At 43.1% G+C, this 23043-nt stretch overlaps 1 protein-coding gene across 1 annotated transcript in view; it reads left to right on the plus strand.

Annotated features, from left to right (window-relative positions):
- Positions 1 to 5015: 5015 nt before the first annotated feature.
- The window catches only part of LOC102812607 (ATP-binding cassette sub-family A member 3-like), a 116790-nt gene continuing 98762 nt past the window's right edge, over positions 5016 to 23043 (plus strand). Inside the window, exons 1-4 of the mRNA XM_006873962.1 lie at positions 5016 to 5069; positions 6121 to 6382; positions 15056 to 15183; positions 16273 to 16435. Of these exons, the coding sequence (XP_006874024.1) occupies positions 5016 to 5069; positions 6121 to 6382; positions 15056 to 15183; positions 16273 to 16435 (607 nt within the window). The remainder of the gene's footprint in view (positions 5070 to 6120; positions 6383 to 15055; positions 15184 to 16272; positions 16436 to 23043) is intronic.

The following is a 23043-nucleotide window of genomic DNA, read 5'->3' on the forward strand; positions in this document are numbered from 1 at the left end:
TCCCTCTTGAAAGCTTGTAAGCCAGTCACTTCTTGCCTTTGTAGCCCCACCCCCACCCCTTTTGGGCATTAAATGTCTAAGTTGCCCATCCTTGTCAACCTTGTGTACCGAGGGGGTGGGAATGATCCTTGCTGTAAAGATTCGTTCCCTCTTTTGGACTACTACATCCATAAGTATAGGTGAAGTTCATCAAATTGTATCAAATTACTCTTTTTTTCCTCTTCTTTCTTCCTCTGGTTGAGTTCTGATCATCCAGCCATTGAAGCCAGGCGAAATGGGTATTATCTGCAAGTATGGGTGTTCTTGTGCATCTCCCCTCACTTCATATCAGCTAGACTCTTCACTCTCTGCTCTAGTCCTCTGTGGCCATGTCCCTGTTCCTGGGTCCAGGAGTCCCCAGGTCTTGGCATACTGCTGGCCAACCAGGTCTCAATCCAGGTTGACAGGAGTCTATTGAATGTGGTCAGACTTGGTTCACAATTTCACTGTTGTTTCCCCACCACCCCCCCCTTCCCCTTATTGGTAAACTAACGTGGTCACCAGCAAGACCATATGCCTGCTTGTGTATATCATTTGAGTCTCAGTCTTGGAAGGGGTTTGCCCTGAGAGGACTTGGCTGCTTGCCTTGATGGCTCCCCTGCAAACAACTTGCTTGTTCTTAGGGTCTTCAATCAGATTGCCGCTATTGTTTTTGATTTTTCCTGCTGGTCTTTCTTGCAAGAAGTATCTTCGGTCCTTCTAGCCACTCCAGGCTGGTCTGCTTGTCCTTTTAAGTGGACATTTCCCACCTCAGAAGATTCTGGATGGGGATCAGGATTCCACCTGATGGTCTTATGCAATGTAGAGACTCCGCAGGAAGCCTCCTTCATTTTGCAAATTCTGGCGCCATTTTAGGTATTCCATATTGTCATGAGGGACCAGTCACTGGAGAAGGATATCATGTTTGGTAAGGTGGAGGATCAGAGAAAAAGAGGAAAACCCCCAATGAGATGGATTGGCCAAGTGGCAGCATCGATGGACTCAAGCGTAGCTACAACAGTGAGGTTGGCCCAGGATCAAGCAGTGTATCGTTCTGCTGTGTATAAGGTTGCTATGAGTCGATACTGACTCGATAGCACCTAACAACAACAACAATAAGTTATAGGCAACAAGCTTTCTATGGTGATGTTTCTGGCTATTCCTTTATCACCCTCTTAAGTGTAAATTTTACAATAGTAGGCAAGGAAAACCAAGATTCAAAAGATAGCCAAGCATTTCAACATTATTTCCCCTCTTTTACCCATTCAAACCATGCCTCAATCCCTGTATCCCAGAGCCCTGGTGTTCCAAGGTTGAGCATGCATCACTATTTAGTGTAGTATAGGATTTAGCCCATGCAAACCTGCCTAAATGTTCTCCCATCAGCCTTGTTCTTCCATTCCCCTTCACCTTCTTGTGTATTGCCACCCTCCCAGCACCCAAACTCTCCTGTGTCTATTCCCTACCCTGTGCTCCTCCATTTCATTTTTGACAATTTTAAATTTTCCTAGATTCATACTTCGTACATTCCATGTTTAATTATTAATGGATGTTTACAGCTGTTTCTCTTCATTTTGAGTTGTGCCCCATCAGCAAATGAAGGTCTCGAGGTTTTACTCCATTCGCGTTATCACGATCAACTCTACTCGGAGGAGGCAGCTCTTCCTCAGTCACATTTTGAGTGCCTTCCAACCTGAGGGGCTCATTTTCCAGCACTATATCTGACACTATTTCTCTGCTATTCATAAGGTTTTCAGTGACTAAATATTCTAAAGTAGTTCATCTCTCCTTCCTAGTCTGTCTTCGTCTGGAAGCTCATCTGAAACCTGTCCATCATAGGTGACCCTGCTGATATTCAAAATACCGGTGGCACAGCTTCCAGAATCACAACAACTCATAAGCCACCACAGTGGGAGAAACTTACAGATGAGTGGTGGGACAAATTTATTAGCCTAGTGTTATTAAAACCTTTTGATGTTTAAAGCATTTAATTTTGTTTGTCCTTTTTACTTCTTAATTGATATGTCAGTATGTTTGTTCCATTTGTGCAGACTCTATTTACTAGTAGGATCTTTATTTTAGAGGTTTGATTTCTACCCATCAGTTCTTTCCCCTTTTGTAATAAAAACTGTAGCTGTTGTTAGGGCCACTGAGCTGGTTCTGACTCCTAGCAACCGTATACACAACAGATCAAATAGTTGCCAGTCCTGTGCCATTCTCACAATTGTTGCTGCCACTGTGTTAATCCATCTTGTTGGGGGGTATCCCTCTTTTACTCTGACCCCCCACTTTACCAAGCATGATGTCCTTCTCCAGGGATGGGCCCCTTATGACAACATGTCCAAAGTATGAAAGATGACATCTAGCCATTCTGGCTTCTAAGGAGCATGGGGGCTGTACTTCTTCCAAAACAGATATGTTTGTTCTACTGGCAGTCCATGGTACTTTCAATATTCTTCTCCTACACTACAACTCAAATGCATCAATTCTTCTACAGTTTTCTTGATTCACTGTCCAGCTTTCACATACATATGAGGCGACTGAGCATTGCGCCTTAGTGGGTAAACGACTGTGTTTGCTTTGGAACACTTTCAAGGTCTTGGGCAGCAGATTTGCCTACGGCAATGTCATTTGACTTCTTGGCTGCTGTGCTCATGAGCATTGACTGTGGTCGCAAGCAAATTGAAGTCTTTGACAACTTCAACCTTTTCTTCATTTTTCGTGATGTTATTTATGGGTCCAGTTGGGAGGACTTTCATTTTCTTTGCATTGAAGTGCAATCCATACTAAAGGCTGTGGTCTCTAATCTTCAAACCTATTTCAAGTCTTCTTCGATTCCAGCAAGCAGGGTTGTATCATCTGCATATTGCAGGTTGTTAATAACTCTTCCTTCAATACTAATGCCAAGTTCTTTTTCATATAATTCAACTTCTCAAGTTTTTTGCTCAGCATACAGATCAAATAAGTGTGGTAAAAGGATACAACCCTGGTACATACCTTTCCATTTTTAAACCATTCGATATTCCCTTGTTCTGTTCCTGGTTTATGCGCAGGCTCCTCATGAGCACAATGAAGTGTTCTGGAATACTCATTCTCTGCAATGTCATCCAGAGTTTGTCATGATCCACATAACCAACGATGAATGTGTTTGCATTGTCAGTAAGGCACAGGTAAACATCTTTCTGGTATTTTCTCCCTTCAGCCAAGACCCATCTGACTTCAACAGTGATCTCCCTGGTCCACATCTTCTGAATCCGGCTTGAATTTCTGGCAGCTCCCTGTTGATGTACTGCTGCAACCATTTTTGAATTACCATTAGAAAATTTTACTTATATGTTATATTAGGATATTATTCTTTGATGATTTTTGCATTCTTTTGGGTCACCTTTCTTTGAAATGAGTACAAATAGTGGATCTGTTTCATTCAGTTGGCCAAGTGGCTGTCTTCCAAATCTCTTAGCATAGATGAGTGAGCAACGCCAGTGCTGCCTCAGCTTGTTGAGACATTTCAAGTTATATTCTGAGAAGAGTAAGGGGTGGGTGGTGAAAAGGGTTGATTTCTGGATCTATTTTTAAGATTGTTGTTGTTGTTAGGTGCTGTTGAATTAGCACTGACTCATGCAGAGCACACGGAAACTCTGCCCAGTCCTGTGCCAACCTCACAATCATTACGCTTGAGCCCACTGCTGCTGCCACTGTACCGGTCCTTCTCACTGGAACCCGCCTCTTTCTCGCTAACCCTCCACTTTAAGTATGGCTATCCTCCTATCACAGACAGCATTTTGCTTCAAGATAGTTCTTGAAATGTTCTTTTTAATGATGAATGTGACGCCATTCCTGGCACAGTGAACCATGTGATTGTCAGAGTCAAAAGGACCCGGAGCAGTCCACTTCAGCTCCCGAGTGCTCAGATGTCAATGTTTCTGCGTTCCATTTCATTTTTGATAACTTCCAATTTTCCTAGATTTATACTTCATACATTCCTTGTTTTGATTATTAATGGTTATTTACAGCTGTTTCTCCTCTTTTTGAGTTGTGCCCCATCAGAAAATGAAGGTCCCGAGGGCTTTACTCCATTCGCATCTTCACAGGCAACTCTACTTTGAGGAGGCAGCTCTTCCCCAGTCGTATTTTGAGTGCCTCCAACCTGAGAAGTTCATTTTCTGGTACTATAGCTGATGATGTTGAACTCATCATATATATATAATATATAATGTTGAACTCTTCATCATGTTTCAATAGTCATTATTCTGGAGTTGACAGTGTTCTACCGCTATTCATAAAGTTTTCAGTGACTAAATCTTTGGAAGTCGTCCATCTCTCCTTCCTAGTCAATCTTTATCTGGAAGCTGATTTGAAACCTGTCCACTGTGGGTGACCCTATTGGTATTTAAAATACCGGTGGCATAGCTTCCAGAATCACAGCAACATGCAAGCCACCACAGTACGGCAAACTGATGGACAAGTGGTGGATTTTGAAGGTAGAGCCTTCTAAAGGATTTGCTGACAAGCTGGATATAGGATATGAGAGAGAGAGAAGCATCAGCCACATCCCTGTAGAGCTTGAAGAATAGGGTTGCAGAGAGTAGAGATGAAGCAGACTGTAGAATCATCTGCTTTAGGATGGGACCAGTGACTCCGTCTTGGACCTAAAGAGTTTGGGGTGGGATGTCTATTTGAAATGTGGAGATGTCAAGCAGGCCGTTGAATATTGGCATCTATAGTTTAGAGGCAAAGTCGCAGGCTAGGGACATATGTTTAGAAGCTGTTAACTTAAACCCAAGAGATAGAAAGTATAATCAGAAGAGAAGGGGCCGGGGAGCAGAGTTGGGGGAGGAGGAAGAGCTGGAGGAGTAGAAGGGAAATCATCCCACACAATGTTCTGAGAACGTGAGGAGACAGTTTCCCAGGATCAAGAGTCACTGTTAACCTTGACGCCCCCTGCCCCCCTCCCGTTTCTTTCCTGACCAGGGCACACCCTCTTCTTCAGCTAGAAAATGACACAGTTCAAACACTTACAACTTCTTCTCTGGAAGAATTTTCTCCTAAAGGTAAGTACAGTGCCTTTGGGGAAAATGCGAGTCCTTGGGAAGAACCCAGGAGCCCCGCTAGCACAGTGGCTAAGCTCTTGCTGCTAACTGAAAGGCTGGCAGCAGTCGGCTTCTGTGAAGATGAGGGCCTAGGAAACCCTAGAGTTTTACTCTGCCCTATAGGACCGCTTTGTGGCACTGTGGGTTAATGCACCACACTGCAAAGCTGTTTGAACTGCAAGGTCGGCAGTTCAAGTTCACCAGCTGCTCCTTGAAAACCCTACACAGGATCGCTATGGGTCGGAACCGACTCGATGGCACTTCACAGCAACATGAGATCACTGTGAGTTGGGATGTATGTGTTAAATTGGTTTCCAGTAACGATGAAAGAAACCTGAGAACTTTGTACCTGTGAATGGGCCCTTTTCTTCAAAGGAGCCATTGTTAACCATCAGTTCTGAAGACAGCATCATGGGTACTAATGTCTTTCTCCTGGTGCTACAGAAAAGCCAAGGGAGATCTTTCTAGCTAATCCGGAGGGAACAGTCGCTGGAGAAGGATGTCATGCTGGGTAAGGTGGAGGGTCAGAGAAAGAGAGGAAGACCCCTAACGAGATGGATCAGCCAGGTGGCATCATTGATGGACTCAAATGTGGCAGCGGTAGTGAGGTTGGCCCAGGATTGGACACTGTTTTGTTCTGCTGTGCATGGGGTCGCTATGAGTCGGTTCCGACTCGATGGCACCTGACAACAACAACAATTACTTTATGGTTTTGTTTGGTTTTGTTTTCTCACACATTTTGCAGGGAGGATGGAAAAATGAAGCAGTTCTTTTTTTTACAGATAAAATCATCAACTTTATGTTCAACAAATCATACCTTTGGTTCATCTCAATGATTACAGTGCCTTCCAAGCAACAGTTATCCCACCTCCTTCCTGTGGTTCCTGTTTACATTCCACTCACCTCCGTGTCCCTTAAATTAAGAGGTTCTTATTGGAAGAATATTCACCCTATAGAAATGTATACTTGCATTCTGTTTTGAACTGACAGACAGCTTTTTCCTTTTCTTTAGAAGCGGAAGCCTCTGATTACAGTTCTTGAGGTCTTGATGCCATTACTATTTTCTACAATTGTGATGTGTCTTCGTTTCAATAGTCTGCCAAGAGAAATCCCTCCTTCTAATTACCTGCCAACTGACGTCAGTGTGCTGCCAGGATTCTTCTACCATTACCCTTTGAAACGTAGATTTCAACTTGTTTACATCCCTTCAAAAAGTGAAAGTCTGAAGAATATCACTGAAATGGTGGAGGAGAGCTTTGATGTTCATTTTGAAGGTTAGATGTTAAGATGGGATAAGGATAAGAGAGGCACCTTTGTAAAATTTCCCTTGAGGATTTTCCTGAGTTCTTCCTAGAATGATTGCAGGTCTCGTTATGGAATTCTAAAATGATGACAGAAGTGGCCATGGAGGGTAAGTAGTCCGGAAGGCACAGTGGACGAGTGTGTGGTAGGGTTTCAAGGTGAACTGAAGTGTCAGATGCTAAATAAGATCCCCGCCGCTCTGTGGGAGAAAGAAGCGGCAGAGCGTTGGCAGCCTCTGATAGACAGGATCCATTCAATGGCAGTGAGTTTGGTTGTTCTGGTGTCTAGTCTAAGTACTTATTCATACTAATCAGAAGCTCTGATTGGTAGATATTATATATTATAGCTAGATATATGCCTTTGACGATAAGAAATGGAAAACTTGAAGACATTCTGAAATGGCCTTCTAACTGTGGTCTCTATGTGCAAGCAGAAAGATTGTCATTAAATGGTCAACAGTGAGGCCTTAGTCTCCTGCGTCAACCTGGCCCGTCCCCAGGCACAGCAGGTTCTCCTGGATCTGACCCTGCTTTCTTCCCGTCTTCTCTGAGGGTCCACATGCTGGCCTCCTTGGCCACCTTTCAGTTCCTAGACCTTTTGAGGTTATTTCCTGTCTTGGGGCCTTTGCACAAAGTGCTCTTGAGTGGCTTCTGCTTCAGTGGCACCTCAGCAGGCGGCTGCCTTCTCTCTCAGAGCCTCTGGGAACTTCATGGCATTGGCAGACAGGTGTCATTATGTGCTCTCATTGCCATTCCCCAGTAGACTCCACTTCCCTGTGCCTATGGTAAGAAGCCCTGGTGGCATTGTGGGTCAGCTGTTCAAACCCACCACCAGATCCATGGAAGAAAATTGAGGTTGTCTGCTCCTGTAAAAATGTAGTCTCAGCAACCTTATATAGGGAGGCTTGCTGTGAGTTGGAATCTACTGGATGTCAGTGGGGGGGTTTGTGTGTTTGTACGTATTCTAGTGTCTGGCTCAGTGAATACTTGTTGAATGAATGAATGAATACAGTTTGGTAGATAGACTCTTTCCAGATGTGGAGTCCACAGGTGAAATGTTTTCAACATTACTATGATAGTAAATAGATCCCTCACCCACCCCCCCCACTGCCCTCCAGTGGACGCTGCCTGCCAGTGGCCCTCTAGGACACAGCAGAACTTGCCCCTGGGGTTGCCAGTCTTGATGGGAGCACAGTGTCACGTCTGTTCCCCACTAAGCAGCTAGTGGGTTTGAACTACTGACATTTTACTTAGCATCTGAGTGTTTGAACAACAGCACCCCCAGGCCTTTGTAGAAATAGTGAAGAGAATTTTGTTATTGTTAAGTGCCACTGAGTCGATTCTGACTCATGGAGACTCTCTCTCTAGTGTTCCTAAGGAACGGCCGGTGTTTTGAAACACAAAGTTCATGGTTCAAACCAACTGTTCAGTCCAATGCATCATACTGCAGTGCCACACCAGAACTCCTTAAGGACCATGGTGGGGGTGGGGGTGGGGGTGGTGTGCCGTGGAGTTAGTTCCGACTTATAGCGACCCTGCATAGTGTTTCTGGGAACAGAAAGCCTCATCTTTCTCCCGCAGAACAGCTGGTAGTTTCCAACTGCAGACCTTGAGGTTTGCAGCCCGACTCATAATCACTACACTACCAGAGCTTATGTTTACCCTGCCTTCCCCCTCCCCACCGTCTAGCCACTCAGTGGGGGCAATTCTTTCTCAAAGGCCCTCTGGGATAAAAATGTTTGAGAATTCCTGTTTTGAAAGTTGTACTTTATGCTTGCCTAGTACTGGTGTGAATTCCTGGTGTGGTGGTATAGGATAAGCACTGAACTACCAACCACAAGGTTGGTGTTTCAAATCTACCAGTTGCACCTCTGAACCCCTCTACAGGGTCGTTATGAGTTGGAACCGACTTGACCGCACTTAACAACAACAACAATAGTACTGGTGTAACGCTGTTGGATAAGCACTGGATTACAAGGTCCGTTTGAACAGCAAGGTCGATGGGTCAGACCTCCTAGCTTCTTCTACAGGGTCGTAATGCGTGGGAACGGACTCAACAGTGCCTAACTACAACAAGGCCCTATTGTAGTTCAGTTGCTTTATGAGGACGAGGTTATGGAACTACCGAGAGCTGTGTGGTACAGGAGCTGATGCTTGGCTGCTGTTTGAACCAACCAGCTGCTCCACAGGAGAGGGATTTGGCAATCTGCTTCCCTAAAGATGACCATCTTGGAAATCCTCCAGGCGCAGTTCTACTCGGTCCTATCCGGTCTGTGAGAGTAAGTCCTCCCTAAGGAGGTGAGGGGTGAAGACAGGAAGTAAGGAGAAGCTTTGTGGGAGATGGGAGAGGAAGAGCTTCAGGGATCAGGCCAGGCGCTGTGAGAGCAGACTTCTGATATTTGAGGATCTGAATGTCGGTGAGGGAAGTCCAAGTGCAGTGTGTTGACATCATCTCAGTATGTTGGCTTGAGGTGAGGTTTGCAGTGTCCGTGAGAGACACATAAGGGAAAGTCTTGTACTTGGTCAAAGTCTTAGGGCTTTTTCTGCTGCAAAAGGCAGCCGCTGAAGAGGTTTGAAGAAGAGAAACTTGGCGGTGAAGTTTTGTCTTAACAAGAGATTTCTCTGGCTGCTCTGTGGAGGTGTGATTGGAAGGGGGAGCATTTGCAGAAATTCAGGACAAGAAAGGTGAAGACTCAGACTAGGGAGAGGGAGGTATGCAGATGCACGCGCTCCCAGTGACAGCGAGAGACACTGTGGAGTTGGAAATGACCAGTCAGACACACTCTTGTCTCTTTGGGACCTTTCTCAATCTTTGTTGTTGTTAAGTGCTGTTAAGTTGGTTCCTGCCCTTAGCAACCCTGCAGAGGGGTTGCTAAGCTTGCAGTTCAAAGGGCTTTGCAGTCCAGCGCGTTAACCCAGGGTGCCACACCAGGACTCTGGTTTTGACTTTCAAATAAGCTTTAGCCACTTGTTTTTGAATAGAAACATTTTCTTTTCTTTCTTCCCTGTAAGATCCTACCCTGGTAAAACCCCTCCCCTCCAATTCTCTTCTTGTTACTTCCCACCCATTTCTTAACCCCTTATGAGCTGTTCTCTGCCCTCAGCACTATACTGATACCTGCTAAGAAACTGTCATTGTGGTTGTACAGTGCCATCAAGTCCATTCCAACTCGGCATTTCCGAGGAGGATGGTGGGTTTGAACTGCTGGCCTTGTGATTAGCAGTCCACTGCTTCTCCTACAGCACCACATCAGGACTCCTAAAAAAATGTCACTGTTGTTAAATTCCAACTCATCGTGATTCCGTATAGGGTTTCTGAGGAGCAGCTGGTGGGTTTGAACCACTGACCTTGCAGTATGCAGACCAGGGCTTATCCTACAGTGCCACATACGGCCTCCAGGAAATGTCACTGGTGGCTTACTTCCCAGTCTTCATTCTGTGTGTCCTCATTCACCGCGCGTGCCCTGACACTGCTGTCCCCTCTCCCTACCTTTCTGCTGTCGCAGTTCCCCTTTCTTTGCTGATTTCATGTCCTCTCATCCCTTCCTCAAAAATTTAAACTTCCCATGGCAAATCTACACCCCACAAAAATTACTTCTTAATGGTTTGAGATGTACTTTTCTGAAATAATAATAAGAGTCCTTAAGAATTCACAATAAAAAAGAATGCTTTGCCTTGACATTTCCAAACACTATGAAAAGTTAAAGAATTGAAAGTAAATTTCCCTCTTCATTCTAGCTCCTAAGCAAACCATGTAAGGTAGGAGTAAAACCAAATAGTCATCTGATGGCCATTTCCAAATGGAAGTAGGTATCTGGTTGTTTCTGCCTTCCCGGAGTCTCTTCACCTTGATTGATGGTAAAGGACAGTCAGTCAAAAAGTACTGCTACTAGAGCCCCAGTTCATACATGTGCTTAGACATGTCTCTGAGGTTAGCCGGTGGTTGCAGACAGTTCTCTCAGTACTGCACTTGTCTTAGTCTTGTTGTTGGGAAGCGCCGTCGAGTCGGTTCCGACCCATAGAACATTTAAAAGGAACTCGATTTGAGTCCCTTGAGGATGCCAAGCCTGCCATTTTGACGTAGGATTAATTAAAGAGCACAGAATTCTTCAGGGAAGAGTTATTAAGTGCTATCCAGTCGGTTCTGACTCATAGCGACTCTGTACAGGGTTTCTGAGAAGCAGCTGGTGGGTTTGAACTGCCGACCTTGAGGTTCAAACTGACTTGCAGTCCAGGGCACTGGTGGCTAATAGTCCAGTGCTTATCCCTATAGAAGTGTATAGACATATGTTGAGAAACAAAAGCTTCCTATTTTGGTATTTTTGTTTGATAATAGGTTTCTACAATTTTGTAGCAATACTATTTTTTTGAGTTACCTTTGTACACACTTCTCTCTGGGTTTCCTTCTCAACACATGCATTTCTAATTGTGTTGATGCCACCGGAGACGTCATGTAACCCATGTCTAAGCCAGTCCACACCTGTGAGTAGTCCGGGGGGGCACTTAATTCAGTCAGCATCAGTGAAACATGATGAGATGTTTGCTGGGAACTTCTGGAAAAGATAGCACTGCCATTCCACTTTGTAAACGGACAGATAGGCTATTTGGACCTACCCCACCTCTTATAAACCTGCGTAAAATCCTTAAATCATTTTCTTACATTTTTTCATTAGGCAGGCTCTATCTAGACCAAAAATCTAGAGTAAATGTCATTACTTTATTTAGGAGATGGTTATTTGCGTGTTCATTTTATAAATATTAGTGATTTATATGTCTTCTCATTCGTATGTTATTTTTCACAACTTAACAATGTACAGATAGTTAAAAGGAAAGAAAGCGCAAATAAAGAAAAACCGAAAACAATTCACTTAAACCCTATTGCCCAGATGTAAGTGCAGCTTGTCTGGGTGCACATCCTTCCTTCCCTTTTCCATATGCACATTTAAAATATAAGGTGTGTGTCAACTACTTTGTAGTCACATTTTTATTTACTCTATTGTAAACATCTCTCTTGGTTATTAGATATTTTCCTAAATTAAAAATTTTAGGTGAAGAAAAGAAACCCAAGAGGTCTGTGTAGACCCTCAGCTTTTGATCAAACGAGTGTCAGATTAGGGAAAATCAAACTGAATTTTCCAAGCCTTATAAGGCATAAAGGAAAAGAAGACAAAAATCAAGGCACATTCAGGGTGGACTGTCTTAATAGGAGACCGGCTCCCCATAGAGCTGGAGGCCCTAGTGTGCCTATACCTTAGTGTAACCCCTAAGACACTGCAAGGTGTCTTGGAATTGGGAAGACCATCCCTGAGATTTGCAATTTAAATCCACACTACCTAGTTATCCAAGAACAGAGAGAGAAAACCCTTTAACCGATTAGGTGGGGCTCAGACTAGCAGATGTAAATGTAGTCTCAGTAGGAACCTGCCTTCATTCTACATCTCAAAGAAAACCTAACAAAAGTGTGTCAAAGTCAATGAGCAGCATATAATAAAAAAGAGACACAGTAGGAAACGCCAGGGGTGACAATCAGGATAAAAAATAGAACTACAAACACTTCAGATAATAGACTCTTTAGACTTGCGTTATAGAATCACCATGTTACTAGGTTTAAAGAAAAAGTGTCTGTACCTGGCATGTCAATATAAAGAATCACACAGCAGAATGTGGAAATTATGGCTGAAGAGAATTCGAAAACAGTTGTAACAGTACGTCAACAGGGAACTACTAGAGGTTCAAGCTGGATTCAGAAGAGGACATGAAACGAGGGATAATGTCAGGTGGATCTTGGCTGAAAGCAGAGAATACCAGAAAGATGTTTTATTGAGTATTCACGGGCATTCAGCTGTGCGAGATTATACATTTTTTTAAATTGCCAAGAATGAAAATTTTAGAACACTGGATTGTGCTGATGCAGAACCTGTACATAGACCAAGAAGCAAAACATTGAAGATAAAAAGGTGTAAGAATTCACCTCAACATAAAACAAAAATCCTCACAACTGAACCAATAAGCAACATCATGATAAATGGAGAAAATATTGAAATTGTCAAGGATTGCATTTTACTTGGATCCCTAATCAATGCCCAATTTGCATTAGGCAAATCTGCTGTACAAGACCTCTTTAAAGTGTTTAAGAGAAAAGATAGCAGTTTGAGGCCTAAGGTTTGCCTGACCCACATTTTCAATCTCCTCGTGTGAAAGTTGAACAATGAATAAGGAAGAGCAGAGCATTGATGCATTTGAGTTACGGTTATGGAGAAGAATATTGAAAGTACCAGGGACTGCCCGAGAGCAAACCAATCTGTATTGGAAGAAGGACAGCCAGACTTCATCTCTCAGTCTTTGGACATATTATCAGGAGGGACCAGTCCCTGAAGAAAGACATAATGCTTGGCAAAGTGGTGCCAACAGTGAAAAAGAGGACCATCCCCAGTGAGACGAATTGGCACAGTGGCAGCAGCAGTGGGTTGAACACCCTTTTTGGTTTTCTCACCCTGGGTCTTTGCAGTTTCATAGACTATTTGACTTTGTTTTCTCGAACTCACCTTTGAAGTTTTCTATTCAGCTCTTATTACCTCCTTATTTATTCCATTTGCTTTAGTAGCTCTATGCAGAGTCTCTTCTGACATCCATCTTGGTCTTTTTTCTTCTTAATGACCTTTGGCTTTCTTTCCATATGATGTTCTTTTTTGTTGTTGTTTTTCAACTGCATGCTCAAATGTATAGTAATTCTCTCTCTTTCTGTTTTTTTATTTTATTTTAAGATTTTTAATTGTGGATTGAGTGAAAGCTTAAGGACAGATCATCAGTTGTACATTCAGCAAATGATACACCTGTTTCATTACAATGATTATAATCTCCTCCATGATAACAGTATTTCTCTCTGTTCACTTTAGCTTTTTTTTAAAAAAAAAAAAAAACCCACTCAGGTATATATAATCATTTACACCTCTGAAGGGCACCAACTCTTAGTCTCTCTCTTCCCATGAATCTAGAGTCCTCAGATGCTCCCCCTCTCCATGACCCCACCTTTGCCTCCATCTCTGGTGTCGCTGCTTCTCTGGATAAGGTCCTGCATTCAGCTTGTGCTCTTCTCCCTTGATGGTCCTAGGTCCTCTGTTTCTGGACTGTAAGATTAATCACTCCCTTGTTTTTGTTACAACACTTACCAACAATGCCTAGGATATCGATGCTTATGTGTTTCATTTTTTGCAATTTCCAATTTTTCTAGGTTTGTACTTTGTACATTCCATGTTCTGATTATTAATAGATATTTACAGTTGTTTCTCTTCATTTTGAGTTTTTCCCATCAGCAAATGAAGGCCCTGAAGGCCTATTCCATTCACATCATCATCGTCAACTCTACTGTGAGGAGGCAGCTCTTCCCAGTCGTATTTTGAGTGCCTTCCAACCTGAGGGGCTCATCTTCCGGCACTAGATCTGACAATATTCTGGTGCTCTTCTTCATGTTTCAATATTCAGTATTCTGGGGCTATCTGATAGTGTTCCACTGCTATTCTGTAACTAAATATTCGTAAGTAGTCAGTCTGTACTTCTTCCGAGTCTGTCTTCATCTGGAACCTCAACTGAAACCAATCCACTATAGGTGACCCTGCTGATTTAAAATACTTGTGACATAGCTTCCCGAGTCATAACAACACGCAAGCCACCATAGTACAACAAACTGACAGATGAGTAGTGGAATTAAAAATAGAAGTCGTAAAAAATGATTGTGCAAATAACTCTCATGGAAGTGATAGAATGAACATGTTTGAAGTTCTGACAAGTGACCCAGGAGGTAAAGCCAAGGAAGCATCTGCAAACGGAAAATAAAAAGCAAAGAAATAGAAAGTTTGAAACAAAAGCTAACAGGCCTGTGGCCAGGTCTAGAAACTCACCGTGATCCACCAGGAGTCCTAGAAGGGAGAAGCTATGGCAGCTGAGGGGAAGAAGAATTTCCAAAGGAACAGTTTAGATTGAAAGGATTTCACTAGTTCCAAGCAGGGAAACTAAATATAGCAAATGTAGACACTCATCAGTGGTATTCCTGAGTACCACAAACAAAGAAATAGAAGGCCTAAAACCTTTCAGGGAATGAAACCAAGTTTCCTGCCAAGAAGCAGACATTACAGGCAATGGTGTTTGATGCCAAATTGGGTCATAATATCTTTAACATTCTGAGGAAGAATTACTTTCCAGAAGAATTTTGTATTAAACTCTGTCATGTTTGAAGACAATTAGCTATAAAAATTATTTCTCTCTTCAGAGCAACTAAATTTCTTGGTACTTTGTTTTCAATTTTGGCTGGTTGTTAGGTCCTTAAAGAGAAGGTTGGCATGGACCCGTGGCAGTTTCCTCCTCAACTTGGGCGTGTGTTGTTTTTCAAATGGCAGTTTATTCTAAGTGCTGCCTAGATAAGGAGAATTGGAATGCAGGAGTTTTTCAGAGCCTCTAAGAGATGTAGATCGTTGGTATCCGAGCATAGTTCTAGCATCTTCCCTATGCTCATGTTTGCAGAATGAATGAATGAGGGTTGTTCTCCTTTGTTGAGAAATAAAATGGCAATCTCCTCAGGTAGAGGGAAAGTGGGAATTGGGCAACATTCACCTTTAACCAACCATTCAGCTGATTGCATTTTCTCTCTAGTTCTAGGATATGATTCAGATACTGCCTTTGAAAGTTACATAATTAATGATCCCAATGCTTTCTACACATTGGCTGGAATTACTTTTCATCATATGTTCAATGACAGCAAGGATCCCTTGCCCCTCTCGGTAAGAACATATTTTCCATAACAACGTAGTGGTTCCCCAGCCTAACCTTGTCATCACTTTGGTCTGTCTCAGCTCTTTCAACCAGCGCATCATCTGATTTGCAGAGATCAACACAGACTTTCAATTCCTTCCCAGTTTTCTGATTCTTTAAGAGAGAAGACTTGCTCCAAGCAAGCCTTGACCTAGAAAGTACCTGATGGTATATGTTCAGTTGCTTAGTTACAGAAACGGACTGTTAGGAGCAGGGACGACTCTACACCAGATCCCGTAGATGTGAATCCTGGCTCGGTCACTTACAAGCTGTGTAAGTTCCTAAGCTGGGGAATCAGCTCCCTTGTTAATGTAGCTGGGTTAATGTTGGCACATCACTCACAAGAGTTGATGTGAGGATGAAATGCATTGAAGACTGTTCAGTGCCTAGACCAGGACCGGCGACATCGAACATTCCCAGAAATATTAGTTACTATTGCTGTCCTCGATATTGATCTCATGGCATTTCAGACATGGTAGGTTTATTTGTTCTTGTTTTAAACTAAAGACGGTGTTTTATCCCTGAACTGTCAGGCTTCTGTTTGGGGATGGAACAATGACTGGTGTATTACTTTTGTTAGTGCTGTAAAGCCTACATAGCGATGACTGGGGCTTTGGTAAATGGAGAAAGACATAATCATAAAATAGCAGCATCTTACAAACCCTCGCTAATGCCAGATGACGTTGCAGGGACCCTTTCATTTAATCCAACAAACCACAAGGCAAGTGCTGCCATTATTGCCCCTGTTTGACTGGTGAGGAAACAGAGGCAATGCATATGAGCTCACTTGCCTAAGAGACATACTAGGCTGTTGGAGAGTCTAGACTGGGAACCAGACAGTCTGGCTCCAGAGCCCGTGTTCTGAGCCATCCCTTCCAGAATGTAGTGAAGCATCCCTCCCTGGTCACTGCACTGTACTCCCTGGCAGGATGTTTGCTGTGGTGGGAGCCTCTCCTCTGGGTACAACTGACATAGCCCACCTCTTTGGTAGTTCCCATGCCTTAGTTCTGAGTTTCAACATCCCCTGACTGAATGTATTTTCTCTTCATTCTCCATAGGTCCGGTATTCCTTGCGCTTCAGCAACATCATGAGGAATTTTCTGTACCTGAAGGCAATAGCCCCCCAAGATCATGTGGGAGGCTGGAGCACATCCTTTCTTTATCCTCCTCACCCAGGACAAGAACCCCGGGAGTACGCATTTAATGACGGCGGAAGTCCTGGTGAGGAAGTCAGCCGCCTGCGCTTAGCCGCTGTGTTTGTGGTGTTTGGGTGGTTTCTGCTTTCTCCACAGGGGTGGAGCACCCAGTCAGCAAGGTACTTACACAGGGAAGTTTGTGCTTACCTTGCTGACTGGGTGCTCAGTCCCTGTCAAGAATGATCAATTTGAAGAATCTGATTTGATAGGAAGGTGCTAGGGAGACAGATGCCAGCCAGACCCAGAAACAAAATCTGTAATGTGGTAGAAAACCATGTGAAACTGTCCACTACAGATTAGTAGACAAGCACAAGGAAGCCCTGCTTACCTCGCTAAGTGGGTACTCCAGCCCTGTCCCAAACAGCCCCCTGCCAGCAAGTCAGCTCCCGCTCCTAGCCACCCTCCAGGGCAGAGCAGAAGGGCTTCACAGAGTTCTCGAGACTGCCCATCTCTATGGGAACAAACAGCCTCATATTTCTCCCGAGGGGCAGCTGGTGGGTTTGAACCACTGACCTTGAGGTTAGTAGCCCAACACTTAAGCCATCGCACCACCAGGGCTCCTCTGGCTCTGTCAGGGATTGTAAATTTGAAAAGAGGCTTTGAGTTTCTAGGAAGGTGCTGTGAGTTTAAGAGCGACAGATGCCAGCCATACCCAGAAATAGAATCTTTGATGTCTTGAAACAATGTGAACTGCTCTCTACACACAAAGAAGTCTATGTTTGCCTTAATTATTGGGTTCTCCAACACTGAAGATTTGCTAATGTCGCATTTCCGAAGAGGGTGAAGGAATTCCCTCTAGAAACATGGTGCCCAGTAAAATTCCTGTCACCCAGACACTGTCACTTGAAGACGCATGTGTGTGTACAACTTCTATGGAATTATGTGGCGTTGTTTGGGGGAAGGGGCCTGGCACTCCACAGGAGCAGTGAATGAGTGCCTGCCTTATGTGTGTGTTTATAGTCATTGACTTACTGTTTCTCAGTATGTGTATTTGCTATTGGGTCCTGGTGTGGTACTGACGGAGAAGCATTGAACTGCTAGCACCATGGTCGGTAAGTGAAACCCACCAGCTGCTTCTTGTAAACCTTCTACAGCACTGAAACAAAAGAGCAAAACACTGCCCCGTCATATGCCAACCTCACAATAACGGTTATATTTGAGCCCACTTCTGCTGCCGCGGTGCCGATCCATCTCAATAGCGGTCTTCATCTTTGTCACTCACCGTCCACTTTATCAGGAGGAACTGGTCCCTCCTGATAATATGTCTGAGGTATGAGAGACGAGGTCTTACCATCCTTGCTTATGGGGCTCATTCTGGCTGCCCTTCTTTCAACACAGATCTGTTTGTTCTTCTGACAGTCCATGGTACTTTCAATATTCTCCTCCAACACTATGACTCAAATGCACTAATTCTTCTATGGTCTTCCTTATCCACTGTCTAACTTTCACATGCGTATGAGGCTACTGAAAATATCCTGGCTTGAGTCAGGTGTACCTTAGTCCTCAAACTGACATCTTTGCTCTTGAAGACTTTACAGAGGTCTTGTACAGAAGATTTGCCTACTGCAATATGTCGTTTGATTTCTTGACTACTGCTTCCATGAGTGTTGATGGTGGATCCACACCAAAGAAGTCTTTGACAACTTCAGTGTTTTCTCCACTAGTCATGATGTTATTTACTGGTCCTGCGATGAGGATTTGTGTTTTCTTTACATTGAGATGCAACCCATACTGAAGTCTTTGATCTTCATCAGTATTTTAAGTCCTTTTTGTTTTCAGCAAGCATGGTTGTATCATCTGCATAGGGCAGGTTGTTAATGAGTCTTCCTCCAATCCTGATGCCACCTTCTTCTTCATAGAACCTAGATTCTTGGATTATTTGCTCAGTATACAGACTGAATAAATATGGCGGAAGAATTCAATCCTGGCACACACCTTTCCTGATTTTAAACCACTCAGTGTCCCATTGATCTGTTTGAACAGCTGCCTCTTGGCCTATGTATAGGCTCCTCATGAGCACAATGAAGTGTTCCCAAATACTCAGTCTCTGCAATGCTGTCCATAGCTCGTCATGCTCCACACAGTTGAAATCCTTTGCATAGTCAATAAAGCACAGGGAAACATCCTTCTAGCATCCTCTGCTTTCAGCCAAGATCCATCTCACATCAGCAATGATAAGCCTTGTTCCATGTCCTCTTCTGAATCTAGCTTGAACCTCTGGCTTCTTGTTGCTAAGTGCTGCTGAGTCCATTCTGATGCATAGCAAGCCTGTATAGGGTTTCTGAGGAGCAGTTGGTGGGTTTGAACTGCTGACCTTGTGGTTCGCAGTCCATACTACAACACCACACCTGGAGTCTTGGCAGTTCCCTGCTAATGTACTGTTGTAGCTGTTGTTGAAGTATCTTTAGCAAAGTTTCACTTTTATGCAATAGTAATAATATTGTCCTGAGGCTACAATGTGCCCAGTGAAGGAGGCTTCCTGTGGAGTCTCTGCAATACATAAGACTATAGGTGGAAGCCTGAACCACATCCAGATCTTCAGAGATAGGAAATTTCTACTTGAAAAGACGAGCAGACCAGCCTGGAGCGGCTAGAAGAACAGAAGATACTTCTTGAAAGAAAGACCTACAGGAAAAATACAAAACAACATAGGCAGACCAACTGTTACTACAAGAACAAACAAGTTGCTTGCTCAGTGCAAACCCAAGACTTCCAAGACTAAGACTCAATGGGAATACACGCTGTGATTGGTGACCACGCTTGTCACCGATAAGGGGAAGTAAGGGAAAAACAGCAATGAAGCGGTGAGCTAAGCCCTACAATGTTCAATAGACTTCTGTGAACCTGGGTGAAGACCTGGTAGGCCAGCAGTGGGGCAAGACCTGGGGACTCTTGGGCCCAGAGTCAGTGACATAGCCACAGAGGACTAGAGTGCAGAGTGAAACATCCAGCGGATAAGAAGAGAGGGCATATGCACAAGAACACCCACACTTGCATATAAAACCCACTTGACCTGGCTTCAATGATTAGATGATCAGAGCTCAACCAGAAGAAGAAAGAAGAGAAAAAAAAGAGTAATCTGATGCAATTTGATGAACTTGACCTACACCTATGGATGCAGTAGCTCAAATGAGGGAACAAATCCTACAGCAAGGATCATTCCTACCCCCTCCATACACAGAGTAGACAGGGATGGGCAACTTGGACATTGGCTACCCAAAATGGGGTGGCTACAAAGGCAAGAAGTGACTGGCTTACAAGCTTTCAAGAGGGAACCTAGATTCAGAGGGCCTGGAGGAATGTAGAATCTCCACTGAGTAGTATACAATCTGTCTAGGCGGGGCTGATGAAATGAAATGTGGATGGGTCTCATGTGATACAATAGTGAATAATTGTTATCAGGACTGTTTGTGAGAGTTGGAATTGTAAAGGTAGATGTTTTGTAGCAAGGAGGGGAGTGATTAACTTTTCAGCCTAAGAGCGGAGGTCTCTGGGACCATCAAGGGAGAAGAGCGGAGAGCAGGACCCTACCCAGAGAAGCAGTAATGCCTGAGATGGAGGCAGAGATGATGACGTGGAGAGATGGAGCTGTTGGGGACTTTAGACACAGAGAAGGAGAGGGGCTGTGTGCTGATGACCGGGGGGGGGCAGGCTTGTAGTGTATACCCTTTGGTTGGTTGATGATGCATGGAGAGGATTGTAACCATAGCAATAGAACAATATACAATAGGATGAATGTAAAACTAATATTCTCCAATGTAAATTATCACATAGTTCACAACAAAACATTAAAAAATATATATCGTCCTGTGATTTCCACATTCCATTGGGTCACCTCTCTTTGGAATGGGTACACATATGGTTCTCTTCCAATCAGTTGGCCAGGCAGCTGTCTTCCAAATTTCTTGACATAGTCTTCAGTGAGTGCCTCTAGTGCTACATCAGTTTGTTGAAAATTTTCAATTTATGTTCCATCATTTCTCGGATCTTTGTTCTTTGTCAGTGCCTTCAGTGTACCTTGGACTTCTTTCTTCAGTACCATTGACTCTTAATCATATGCTACCTCTTGAAGTGGTTGAACATTGACCATATCTTTTTGTATTTCTTCTTCTTCTTTTGGTGTTTTCTACATCGTTCAATATTTTGCACATGGAATCCTTCAATATTTCAAGTCAAGGCTTGAAACTTTTCTTCAATTCTTTCAGCTTGAGAAGTGCCAGGTGTGTTCTTCCCTTTTGATTCTCTAACTCCATGTCTTTGCACAATTCATTGTAATTTGACCTTGTCTTCTAGAGCTGCCTTTTGACATTTTCTGCTCAGCTCTTTTACCTTCTTATTTCTTCCATTTGCTTTAGCATCTCTATGCTGGAGAGCAAGTTTCAGTCTTTCCTGACATCCATTTTGAGTTTTTTCCTTTTTTTTTTTTTTTTTATTGACCTTTGGCTTTCTTCCTATATGGTGTTCTTGATATCATCCTGCAACTCGTCTGATCTTTGGTCATTGTTGTTGTTGTTGTTGTTAGGTGCCATCGTCAGTACTGACTTATAGCCACCCTGTGCACAGCAGAACGAAACACTGCCCAATCCTGGACCAACCTCACAATTGCTGCTAAGCTTGAGCCCACTGATGCTGCCACTTTGCCAATACAACTTGCTGGGGGTCTGCCTCTTCTTCTCCGACCCTCTACTTTACCAAACATGATATTCTTGTGTAGTGACCGGTCTCTCCTGACCATATGTCCGAAGTATGAAAGACAAAGTCTGGCCATCCTGGCTTCTAAGGAATACTCTGGCTGTACTTCTTCCAACCCAGATTTATTTGTTCTTTTGACAGTCCATGGTACTTTCAATATTCTCTTCCAACACCATAACTCAAATGCATCAATTCTTCTACAGTCTTTCTTATTCACTGTCCAGCTTTCATATGCATATAAGGTTATTGAAAATACCATGGCCTGACTTAAGCACACCTTAGTCCTCAAACTGACATCTTTGCTTTTCAACACTTTAAAGAGGTCTTGTGCAGCAGATTTGATTTCTTGACTGCTGCTTCCTTAAGTGTTGATGGTTGATCAGAACAAAATGAAGTCTCTGACAGTTTCAGTCTTTTCTCCATTTATATGGATAGTGTTTATTGATCCAGTGGTGGGAATTTTTATTTTCTTTACATTGAAGTGCAACCCATACCAAAGGCTGTGGTCTTGGATCTTCATCAATAAGTATTTTAAGTCCTTTTGGCTTTCAGCAAGCAAGGTTGTACCATCTTCATATTGCAGGTTGTTAATGGGTCTTCCTCCAATCCTATTGCCAAACTTCTCATATAATCCAACTTTTCAGATTATTTGTTCATCATAAAGATTGAACAAGTGAAAGAATACAACTCTGATGTAAACCTTTCCTAATTTAAAACCATTCGGCATACCCTTGTTCTGTTCAAACAACTGTCTCTTGATCTATGTATACTTTCATCATAAGCAACTGAAGTGTTCCGGAATACACAGACTGTAGTCATTAGTTTTGATCATTAAAGGTACGTACTTAGGAAAAGCATCAGAACCTAGCTGGAGTTAGTGCTAGAAGTTGAGCCCTTAGGCTGGAAGGCGCTCAAAAACCAACTAGAGAAGAGCTGTCTCCTCAAAGTAGCTGACCTTAATGATGTGGAGGCAATGAAAGTTTCAGGACCTTCATTTGCTGATGGAGCACAGTTGAAAGTGAGAAAACAATACTTGAAAACATGTGTTAATAATCGAAACTTGAAATATGCAGAGTATAACTCAAGGAAGATTGTAAGTTGTCAAAAATGAAATGAAACACAGAAAGATTGATATCCTTGGTGTAGTGAGCTGAAATGGACGGCTATTGGTCATTTTGAAGCAGCCAATGAAATGGTTACTACTTCAGCAGCAACAGACTAAAGAGGTATGGCATCACATTCATCATCACAAAGAACATTTCTAGATCTGTCTTGAAAGGGTGCAACTGCTGTAAAAAACGATATCGCGCTTTCTCAGAAGGTTGGAAATAGAAATACTGTATGATCCAGAGCTCTCTCTACTTGGTATATATCCTCAAGAAATAAGAACCAGAACACAAGTAAACATATGCATGCATGTGCTCCTTGCAGTTTTATTCACAATAGCAAACAGTTGGAAACTGCCTAGATGCTCATCTGCAAAGGAATGGTTGAACAGACTTTGGTACCTATACACAATAGAATATTATGCAACATTGAAGAAGAATGATGAATCTACATGAGGGAACCTGGAAGACATTAAGTTAAGTGAAACTGTTGTGGTTGTTAAGTGCCACTGAATTGATTTTGACCCCTGTACAGGGTTTCTGAGGAGAGACTAGTGAGTTTGAACTGCCATCCTTGCACTTCATACCGACTTTGAGGTCCAGTGAATTAACCCACAGTGCAACACGGGACAAATATTGTATGATACCACTACTGTAAAAACTCAAGAAAAGATTTTCATTTTATAATAAAGTTTCTAGGATGGTCTAACTTGGTAAGAGGAGGAAGGCAGTTGAAAAGAAAAGGAAGGGGTTAAGAAAAGGAACTTGCTCTATTCCCTTTTTATCATGTATTGGAAGGGAAACTGTGTATTTATTTTGTCATTAAAAGAAAGAA

Source organism: Chrysochloris asiatica, unplaced genomic scaffold, assembly GCF_000296735.1.
Source record: "Chrysochloris asiatica unplaced genomic scaffold, ChrAsi1.0 scaffold00257, whole genome shotgun sequence".
In the NCBI taxonomy this organism is placed as follows: domain Eukaryota; kingdom Metazoa; phylum Chordata; class Mammalia; order Afrosoricida; family Chrysochloridae; genus Chrysochloris; species Chrysochloris asiatica.